The following is an 11,065-nucleotide window of genomic DNA, read 5'->3' as shown; positions in this document are numbered from 1 at the left end:
TGCTCTCATAAGGTCATCTAGTTCTACAGACTACAGTCCTCTCAGACCCCTCTTCTCTTGATGACTACATCTACGCGAGTATAAAACCACAAGGAGAAATCTTATGAAACTCCGAACTCCGAATATTGTTTTTGCTCTTTCTTGTTTCTTCCGAGAGGCTGCCTCGGCAATTTTCACAAGAAAATTCAATTTATAAAAAATAGGTGGTACATATTTTGTTTTTGCCTTAGAAATTAAAAAAATGTATTTGGTATGTATGTAAATACACAATACAATTTTTTTTAACTTAAATAATATTTAGGTTGTTTCGTAATTTGTTTAAAAAAAACATATTGCCTTTCTTTTTGTTTTGTTTTTTTGTCATAAAAAAAACAAACACTAAAATATACAAAATAAAGCCGCCGGCAGGCAGAACATTGGAACAGGGGTGCGGCCCCGGGTGTCAGGCACTGCAACCGCCTAACCTCAATAAGAAAATATGTATAGCCATGCGTAGGCGATAGGGGCCGTAGAGGTAAAAGTTTGTAGTTTACATATAAACTTTAACTTATTACAAAATAAAAGTTATAACTTTTATTTGGAACAAATCGAATCTGGGGTCTGCAAATGGGCCAAAGAGCGTGCCATAGCTAGCCAATCAAATAGCTCAATTAGCGTTGCGTGACAGACAAAAATCGGACATACTGAACTCTGAACTCTGAAGGTGACAGCCGTGAGGCGTGAGCCGACAGGGACTTCCAAAGTTCCAGGCTACCAGCTTTACGCTTTCAGTGATAAATAAATATTTCTTTTTCATGTTCATACCAATGGTTTTTTTTTATTCAAAGTTTGTTTTAATACTTGATTTCAGGTTCACACTCTTGAATGGTTTTTTATAGGCACCCCATATTTAATCATATTGTTCACATATATGTGGTTGTCCCTTTCATATCATTGGTCGTCAGAAACTAAATCTGATCGCGTCATCAGTTATATTTAAAAGTTATTATTTTACTAAACGTCGCAAAAAGGCTGACAAATACAAATACACGCATGGCATGTGCAAGGTGTCTTGTCAGTACCATATCTGCATCGTTGTGCTGAAAGTTTGAAACAATACTTATTTATCGATTCTAAGCAAGAGTTGCCCCAGTGATAAAAAGTCAGGTACGGCACAGTCTGCATACACACAATTCGCGGTAAACATTCGACACTTGAAACCTGAGAGACCAAAAGACTAGTACCTTCAAGATGTCAGCCGCACGCGCCCCATTGGGATTCCTAGCAGGATCGGTTCATTGTGGACTGAAGAAGAACAACGCCAAGGACTTGGCAGCAATCCTGTCGCTTTATCCATGCACTGCTGCTGGAGTGTTTACCAAGGTTTGGACTTTTGTGTATACACATCAAATACTTGCGCAGCTCGATTCACCATTATGAGCCTCCACTCAGCTAGCCATCAGTGCCATTATTAATGACCATTTATCTTGCATACTCACTTTACTTTAATGACCATTAATCTTGCATACTCACTTTACTTTAATGACCATTTATCTTGCATACTCACTTTACTATTCTTGTATGATAGATATCTTCACCAGTATCGACTATATATTGTAACAGACTATTGAGTGTGCTAGTTGTATTGGCATTCACACGCTCGCCTGAGAAATGCTGCAAGGCAACAGAACAATGCAGATGTACATTTTAAGATGAACGCACACATATGTCAGTGGTGCTACCAAATAGTATTTTCGACATAAGCAGCCGCAGTTTCCTAGCTCGTTTAAGCTCTCACAGAACATGAATCTAAACACCGCCAGTCGTAAAGCAAGGGCAGCTTTTTTTTCCATAAACCGATTGATAGTTGTCGATACGTTTCTATGAGCACGCGAGAAGCTGTTAGTGTATACCTGCGCCTCATTAATTATTAGATACGCACAGTGTACTGGTTTCCGTCACCATTAATATGTGATCAGATAGAGCTCGTATACTAATGCACCAGATCGGGATGAACGCTTTCAAGTCCCTATAGACGAATGAACGATCTAGTAGAGGTATTCCAACCAAATCAATTACACGCGTTAACTTACATTCGTCCTTTGCTCCGACTTGATCACGAGGGTGTGCTATCGCATTCATATATATAAACGTGCAGATGATATTGTATCTTTACACTCAGATGAATACGTATGGCGTAACTATTTTTATCGATGTTCCCTGGTGCGGCCTGTCGTGAACGTTTGTTTGAACATTTGTATCTGATGTATCCATGTATCACATGCGCATTCTGCACTGATTTGCTAAAGGCATTGTGAGCTCATTTGTGATAATTTGTGTTTGCCCACTGACATAGACAACACAATATCTGCGGACAATTCAGGTAAGTGGCGGTTGTAGATGTAGAGCCTAATCCGACTGTAGAGAGACCGGTAGAACGATCATTGTGTTTTGATACACATGCAGATGTGCGGAGAGGATCCAGTACACCTATTTGATTAATGTATCCGTACACCTTCTACGTTGGTTAAGGTATTAGAACACAGATAAGATTATCTTTGCTCAGAGTATACAAGAGCCCTCCGCATGTAGCGCACGTGATTTGGATCAGTGAGTAGTGCAATCGAATCCACTTGCAACCCAGCATGTGTTGCAGTCTAAACCCATGCAGCATATACCGTTAAAAGAATCAACACTCAGCTCATGATAAGAATTCGCTGCACATTGACTCAATCGCAGAATAAGTTCCGTGCCGCACCAGTGCTTGTTTGTGAAGCCAATCTGAAAGACGCACCATCTGCGATTGGAGGGGTCCTCATCAACAGGTACTGCGCATGTTTGTGTGTTCTATTATATAGTTAGTTAATACGATGTATCTATGTTTATGTGTTATATTGTATTGTTTGTTAATGAAATGTGTCTATTTTTGGTGTTATATTATATTGTTTGTTAATGAGATGCGTGTATGTATTTGTGTTATTTTACATTGATTGTTAATGATATGTGTCTGTTTTATGTTTTCTATTATATTGTTTGTTATTGAGATGTGTGTATGTGTTATATTATATTGTTTGCTATTGAGACGTGTCTATGTTTGTGTGTTGTATTACATTGTTTGTTAATGCGATGTGTCTATGTGTGTGTGCTATATTATATTGTTTATTAATGAGATGTGTCTGTTAAATGAATGTCTGTGCGAATTCGTGCCTCAGAAAGGTAGGTGAGAGGTGTGAAGCATGTGCCCTATTTACTTAAAATCTTCTGGGTGTATGTGTGGTCATACATCGCAAGAGGCCAAGCTAGCCCCCAATACATCTGACAATATTAGAACCCTAAACTCCAAAACAATACATCTGACAATACTAAAACCTTGAAATTTTAATCCCAAATACCTCTGACAATTCGGCAGACTATTTGGGGTGTCGCAGGAATAGCGTTACACTGCTTTGCGGCGTGGAGATAAACGGGGGTTTTAAGTCATGGAAACACCAGAGGTGTTTTCCCGTGTATTTTGATGGCTATGTCATTAGCTGTGCATATATCATTCACATCTCAAAGCCTTCGTTGCCATAGCAACCTGCTGATAAAGGGTAGCCACTAACGCACATTACAGTGGGTGTGCCAATGCGTGCACCGGAGACCAAGGACTGAAAGACGCCCACGCCATGGACCAGCTGTGCCGTGACATTAGCATTGGCGCCAACAGACAGAAGCCGTCACTTGTGCTGTCCACAGGTGTCATTGGTCAGCCATTGGATCTGGCCAAGATAGAGAAAGGTGGGTCAGTGCGCTGGGCTGCGTGTGGTGATGCCTATGCAAATCGGATGCTAGTCTCATGAAAGGGTCGTATTGAGCATTGCAATCTTCGGAGCATCTTGTTTCATGCCTGTTTTAGTGTTTAGGGTTGAGGGGTTTTACTTGTTCGTATCAAGTGGTACGTGTTGCCCCATATTACGGCTGTTGCACAGAGGGCTCTGTTGGGTGTCACTGCTGTATGGTGTGGGACTGTATGGTGTGTGGGTTACATTTGTCATCCACTCACTACCGTTGCGTTTATATACAATACATCTTACTCGTTACTGACATTGGTACAGTACACATAAACCACCACTCTGCGCCGACCTTCAAAGTAGAGACTCATTTCGATGCCTTGGTTGCGCTGGCGTATATCATTCACACATTCCCAGGAACTAAACAACTGGCCACAGTGGTAGCGGAATCGGAAGACGGATGGAACGACGCCGCCATGGGGATCATGACCACCGACACATACGTATGTACACAGAAGTAGTCTGTGCTTGTTTACTGATATCCGTTGTATTTTTATCAAGTATGTTTTGGTTGTTTCATATGTCCCAGGTTGTGTATGTTGTGCCGTACATGCGGATGTAGTTCTCCGCAGACTGGTGAGCCGTTCATGTGTGCCTGAGTGCTAGCACCAAGTGCTCCAGTCCACTCCTGGCCAAGCCAGCTGTGCAGCCAATCAGTTAGACATTGCCTGTGACTGTTGTAAGGCTCTCATATCAATCCTTTGGCCACTTGGGTGGTGTAGTGTGAGCTTCTCGCTCGAATTACGACACAAAGTTTCCTCAGCGGTGGTCTAATTTTAGAATTACTCCATTTCTGCGTAGCATAAATTCATGACCACATCGCTCGCACTGGAAGGCCCTTACAATACGGAAGTGCGATTTGCCGGTATCGCCAAAGGCGCCGGAATGATCCACCCAAATATGGTAAGTTCAATGGTTTAGGATACAATGATCCACCCTAAGATGGTATGTTCAATGGTTTAGGATCCAAGATATAAACTATTCAGTGGTATAGGATATACAAGTTATAAGCTTTTGTACCAGGTGTGTTCTGGTTCGCTGATTTCAAGAAGGCTGCAATGTATAATTGCATGACAGTGTATCTTAAAACCTATTTCCTGATCGCTGTGTCTATGACAAGATTTTACTAAACTCTTAAACCTATTTCCTGATCGCTGTGTCCATGACAAGGTTTTACTAAACTCTTAAACCTATAACCTGATCGGTAGGTCTATGACAAGGGTTTTAGTTGTGAGTGTCGGTTCATTGATACTTTCAGTAACTTTAATACCGCCTGCCTATATTCCTCAACTCAGCTCGCTGCAACCCTTCTGTGCCCTGTCCTTTTATTAGTACTTTTTTGTGATATCTGGGTCCTTTTATTAGTACTTTATTGTGTTACCAGATATCTTTTATTTGTACTTTATTGTGGTATCCGGGTCCTTTTATTAGTACTTTATTGTGATATCTGGATCTTTTTAACAGTACTTCGTTGTGATATCTGGGTTCTTTTATTAGTACTTTTCGGATCCGTAGTACTGCTGAGGTGCTGTAGCTGTTCGTCTGGGATGCGTACCCTGTCAGATCATCAGCACCCCTCTGTGATATGATCATCTGGTCACCATATGCAGCTGTCGTAGTGAAAGGATTGTTGTTTGATCGTCTCACACGCCTTTCTCAAACCCATTTGTAGATGATCTGCTCATCATATGCAGCTGTCGTAGTGAATGGATTGTTGTTTGATAGTCTCACATACCTTTCTCGCACCCATTTGTAGGCCACCATGTTGGGTATTGTTGCCACAGATGCCAATATCTCCGCTGCGCTGTTGAAAAAGGTGAGTGTGTGTAGTCCATGGGATATCACAGATGAAAGACAATCATTCGCTCACATGCCTTACTTCTGTTCATTCGCTTACGTCTTACTGTGTGTCTGTAGGGTTGCACTCTATGATTATCCGCTACACTCGACTACTTCCATGATTTCATCCTAATTCTGTGACCCATGTGTGATTCTTGCTGTAGCTTCTCATGGCTGTCTCTATTCCCTTTGACTGCGTTTGTACATCCTCTGCAGATTTGTACCTATGCCGCGGATCGGTCCTTCAATTGCATATCGGTGGATGGCGACACATCGACCAATGACTCATTCGTGGTATGTGGATGTACGATGCACCAATTGCCAATAATCTGCACGCAATGCCTTCGCACCTAGACGCCGTCACCCTATACGTTACAAGCTCAAATGATTCCACAACAAGTGCTTATAGACCTGAGCTTTTGTCCACAATATGTTATACGTCAGATGGGCGTACGATACTGTTCTATTGAATATATTTGCCAATCATTGTGAAGTATTGGCATGTTTAAAGTTTTGCTGAAGCTATCAATGTAGTTACATGTAGCTTTGAGTACTATGGCAGAGATTTAATGGCGCACCACACTATACTGATAGTTCCATGGACGTTCTTGTTGCACTTTTATTAAACGTATGACAGATTCTTGCAAACGGAGCTGCCTGTGAACAGCAAATCGTAGCAGAAGATGACCAGGCCTATCTGGACATTCGAGCAGGAGTAACTGGCATTGCAAAGAAACTGGTGAGTGAACAAACACACAAGGCAGCGTAACTACGGAGGTGTCTGTGTTCTGTATATGTGCTTGTGTGCTATAAGAACATTGATGTAGAATGCGAGCTACATGTGTTCACACATGGTTAAAGTAACGCACATGTGTATACACTTGCACAAGATAGTATGAGTGCGTATGCGTACAAGTATATGTTGTGATAAAACGTTCCGCAATACAGCATGCATTAATTTTCGTATAAGCTAACATATTGGACCGTATTCGGATGTGTACGTGGGTCGTGTTACTATACATAGTCATTCCAAACGTATTGACGTAGTGACTGACTTTTGCAAATAAGGCCTGACTGTACTGTGACTATTCTGTTCACTTGCTACGGGCTTTTTAACAAACATACTGACAGTCGTAGTGTATGCTTGTTTTGTAAATGTTTTTATCAAACATGCTGACAGTCGTAGTATGTTTGTTTTGTAAGTGTTTTTATCAAACATTCTGACAGTCGTAGTATGTTGGTTTGTAAGTGTTCTTATATTCACGGGCTGTACTATCATATATTTATAAACGTTCCTGTATACGCTATAACGGAATCTGTGTACGGAGTCTACGTACGCGTATCTACAGTATACTTCAGAGCTGTTGTGCGTTCTGTTGCATGTTAGCGTTGACTTTAGAGTGAGTTGGAAGCCCTGCCCTGAGCTCTTAAGTTTCCGTTAATATCTGCGTTTCCACCAAGTTTTGTACATCTGAACATTTGTGCACCAGTGATCTCAATGTTGGCGTAATCCTTACCCCGTTAATACCAAGTCATGGTGTATGCTTTGTGTATAGTACTGACACTGTGCAACTGCCTTGACTGGATCGTACTACTGTTAGGCGCGTGAACTAGTGCGGGATGGAGAAGGCGCCACGAAGTTCGTCAGCATCATCGTCGAGGTATGTTCCTGTCGTCTCATCATTAAAAATGTACCTTCCTTATGATCCAATGTATCATTCTGTAGTCTTTATGGGTTAGCCATTCCGATGAGTTTGCTGAAGACAAAAATTAAAAACATGAAAACTTAAGAATGGTTTTATATTTTTATATCAGGAGGCACGTCATTATGAAGATGCGAGAATCGCCGCTGTTGCCATAGCGACAAGTATGCTTGTCAAGACCGCCCTATTCGGACAAGACGCCAACTGGGGTCGTATAGTCTGTGCATTGGGTTACAGCGGAGCCGAATTCAACGGCGACAACGTAAATCTACATTTGAGCAGCCGAGATGGTATGAGTGAACTATTACACACTGCATTTGGCCCAACCTTATTCCTGTACTTAAATTCCACGTGCTGCTTTGCCGAGTGACATAGACTCGTGTGTGCAATTAATCATCCAAGGAGCCCGTGTCATTCAACCAGACACGTGAGCCGGTTTTCTGTCTCTCATACGTTTCTATACGTTGTGTTTCTATTCGTGTTCCCTCGGGTTTGACTGCTACATTATTCTGTTTTCAGATATGAAGGAGTGCTATACCATTGCGGGCAATTGGCTTATTCTGTCGTTGCATTGAACAAAGTGATATGCAATACTGATTAAATGAGAAGAGTCATGGCATGCATAGGTGTTTGGACTGTGGACTGACAACCCGTTTACCCTACACATTGGCACTACATAGACAATGGAGACACTGTAGACAGTCTGCATCTGTTTAAGAATGGCCAGCCATTTGAGATTGACGAAGAAAGGTGCGTATAAATTTGCAGGTGCTTTTTGCTATGTGAAGTATGAGAATTATGGAAGTGTATGCGAATACTGCACTTGTGCAAAGTTTGGCAATTTACTAAACGGAATAGTTGTTCACATTGATTGTACTTTCGACAGCCAATGTCAGTTTGTTATTGGCCAATTTTCTTGCCGTGGCTTTGATACCGTACTGTGGTCCATCATTCCAATTGTGCCGTAGTTGGAAAGAAGAGTGCTACTAACCAGTACGCAGTCGACATCCGTCTTGCACGAATTTTTATTGGCCAGGCTTGATGCTGACCTGAATTTTCCTCGTGATATATTATGGACTGTTGATTGCACTGTGTTGGCACGTACTGTTTTTGTGCGGGGTGACAACGACATATTCCCAGCCTTTCAAGTATATTAACAATCGTATAACCACGTGCAATTGCAAAAGCTCAATTGCTCTCAACCGCACATAACTTATAGAGCTGCCGAGATTCTTAAACATCGGGAGATCGATCTGAGACTCAATGTGGGGGAGAATGCCGATACAGAAACCCTCACATATTGGACAACAGATTTGACATACGACTACATCAAGATAAATGCAGACTATAGGAGTTGAGTACCACTGAAAGAAATATAAACAGTAACGTATCGAAACGATAACTATTAAAGAAGAATTTATGTATCACATCTTATTTTTACTTCTGGAACTTTGCGATGCGCTGTCGAAGACTTCTTGCGAAAGGAATTCAGCCTTTCTTGATTCTATCGAATTTGGTATTGGATTCCCAGTGTTATACAGTTTTGTGGGATATTTGCTTATATGCAATTCGACCTGTATAGAGACAAACGATTATAAATACATCGGCAATTCAATATGCTGCATATTAATTGATATAGTCGTGTGTAAACGGTGCAGTTACAATCGAAGCTGAGACCCTAAAACCTCTAAAAAGAGTCGTTGAATCGTGTGTTTCACTTAGAAAGCTATGCTACGATGGGGGTAGATCGTATTGTGCGTCATCTGCAAACTCCGTCGTATAGTAAGTCATGTCCTGATGTTTGTACTTCCCGAAATAAATTCTTGAACACATAAGACATAAGAGGTGTAGTAACTTCACGTGTGCGACGAAGGATGATTTCTGTCGTCAGAATTCGATGTGACCCGATATTAATAGCACTTGAACCGTCAACTTTGTTAACTTCATAAGTTCCGTATTTTACTGAGGCCTTTCAACGGCCTCATCCAAATATATGATATGTTAAATGGAAAAGGTTTACTTAATAAAACCATTAAAACCCATTTTAGGAAACTTAAGTTCTTTGTGCTATTAAGAGCACATTTAGGAGACTTAAGTTCCTCGTACTATTAAGAGTATGTTTATAATTTGCGTGCTGTTTAAGAGTACGTTTATACATAGAGTCTAATGTGGAGGCCCGGCTTATTACACAGCCCCCACCCAGCTTTGAGACCCAAGAGAAGCAAGTTGCTCACTCAAGCTGATTATGGGTCAAAAGGCGAGAGAGGAATAACGGGTCGAAACATTAAGTAGCATAACATATAGTTAATGTTTCTCAGGCGGAGAAGTTAAGTGTTCTCGGTTACCCTGTGAGTTTTGGGCTTAGGTTCAGTAGGTCCGTGGTGGTCGACTGGGCGTTCCTTACGCTTCAGTGTCTTAAGCACATATGAAGGATGAGCATTAAGGCTCGGGATAAAAAACCCTAAAACTCGATTGGGAGGGTAATCGTCGGAAACCAGTTAATACTGGGTATGTTATTCCGAAGCCAAGGGATATTAATCATCCCCGCAGACGTGTGAACGATGTCGAGTTCAATCGCTTCGACCGCACGGCTTTAAACCAACCCGCAGAGGATTTCCACTCTGACGAGGTGACCGACCTTAATAAATCGGTCGACGACTATACCAATAAAATGGAAGTCGCCCATGCTGCGCATCATGCTAATGACGTAGCATACTATGCGAATATTATTGCGATTAAGCAAAAGCGCATAGACCAATTACTTCAGGCCCAACGTGGACAAGACCACAGGGACAACCAGAAGTACAAGGGACAGATCAGTCGACTTAAGTCGAACTGGGATGCCAACAGCAAGCAGGTCGAGTTTATAAACAACCATGACCTCGACACGCTAACTTGTACGCTAAATGCGTTTACGGTCATGCTGGAGACGAATAATATCGCTCCCCAGCAATGGATCTATGCCTCAATGCAGACATTTGACCCTACAGGTACCAGTTATCTGATCCTGCAGCGACACCAGCATGAGCTAGACACTTGTCATGACTGGCCAGCTGTGTGTTGGTTGGTCACATCCTTGTTAAGAAGGATATGCGTAGCCCTGGGCTGAGTTCAATTTTAAATGAACCAGCCGAGAACACGCCCATTCAGAGTTGTATTCTGAAGTTAGACGCTGACATGAAACGTCCCGATATAACAAAGGACAAGGCACAGCGATGGTACGAATTCCTGGTTATGCACGTGTTCTGTAAGAACGTGATCAGAAATCTCTTCAATATATGAAAGAGATGAAACCCGACTCGCAATTACTGAGTCGCTGGCATGATATAATATCAAAGTTTCATTTTGATATAAAACATCTGCCAGGTATACATAACCATTTACCGGATATGTTATCACGCTTCGTACCGGACTTTAATGAATCCGTACGTGAGTTACTAGCCACTGACTGGAAGTGTAATCCCAGGTGGTTTGAACTGGCTCAAAAGATATATGGGCCACATACCATAGATATGTTTGCTGTACATCATAATGCACAACTATCGAATTACAGGACTTTAAATCATCCTATTGGAGACGCCTTTCAAATAGACCTCTCCCAACATAATGCGTGGGCTAATCCACCATGGCAGTTAATTGCCCAGCTATTAAATTATGTTCATATACACAAAGCTACCATCACGTTGTGTTGCCCATTACGGAGTAAAGATCCAT

The 11,065-nt window shown here is 41.7% G+C and overlaps 1 protein-coding gene across 1 annotated transcript; it reads left to right on the top strand.

Annotated features, from left to right (window-relative positions):
* Nucleotides 1-1,015: 1,015 nt before the first annotated feature.
* Nucleotides 1,016-8,780, top strand: SARC_02624 (ArgJ family protein). Its single transcript, XM_014303594.1, has 12 exons — nt 1,016-1,362; nt 2,719-2,804; nt 3,593-3,756; nt 4,167-4,252; nt 4,611-4,712; nt 5,566-5,625; nt 5,865-5,942; nt 6,286-6,387; nt 7,250-7,309; nt 7,464-7,641; nt 8,032-8,101; nt 8,571-8,780. Exons 1-12 carry the CDS (start codon nt 1,231-1,233, stop codon nt 8,707-8,709), a joined length of 1,257 nt encoding a protein of 418 aa, XP_014159069.1. The 5' UTR covers nt 1,016-1,230; the 3' UTR covers nt 8,710-8,780.
* Nucleotides 8,781-11,065: the final 2,285 nt, after the last annotated feature.

This window comes from Sphaeroforma arctica (genome assembly GCF_001186125.1).
Source record: "Sphaeroforma arctica JP610 unplaced genomic scaffold supercont1.120, whole genome shotgun sequence".
Classification (NCBI taxonomy): domain Eukaryota; class Ichthyosporea; order Ichthyophonida; genus Sphaeroforma; species Sphaeroforma arctica.
This window is presented reverse-complemented; position numbering and strand designations above follow the sequence as displayed.

Bases quoted from the DNA above. Each gene is read 5' to 3' on its own strand.
- SARC_02624 (XM_014303594.1), top strand. From the start codon at position 1,231: ATGTCAGCCGCACGCGCCCCATTGGGATTCCTAGCAGGATCGGTTCAT. The intron at 5,626-5,864 runs GTGAGTGTGTGT...CATCCTCTGCAG, and splicing joins CCGCTGCGCTGTTGAAAAAG to ATTTGTACCTATGCCGCGGA. The intron at 7,310-7,463 runs GTATGTTCCTGT...TTTTTATATCAG, and splicing joins TCGTCAGCATCATCGTCGAG to GAGGCACGTCATTATGAAGA.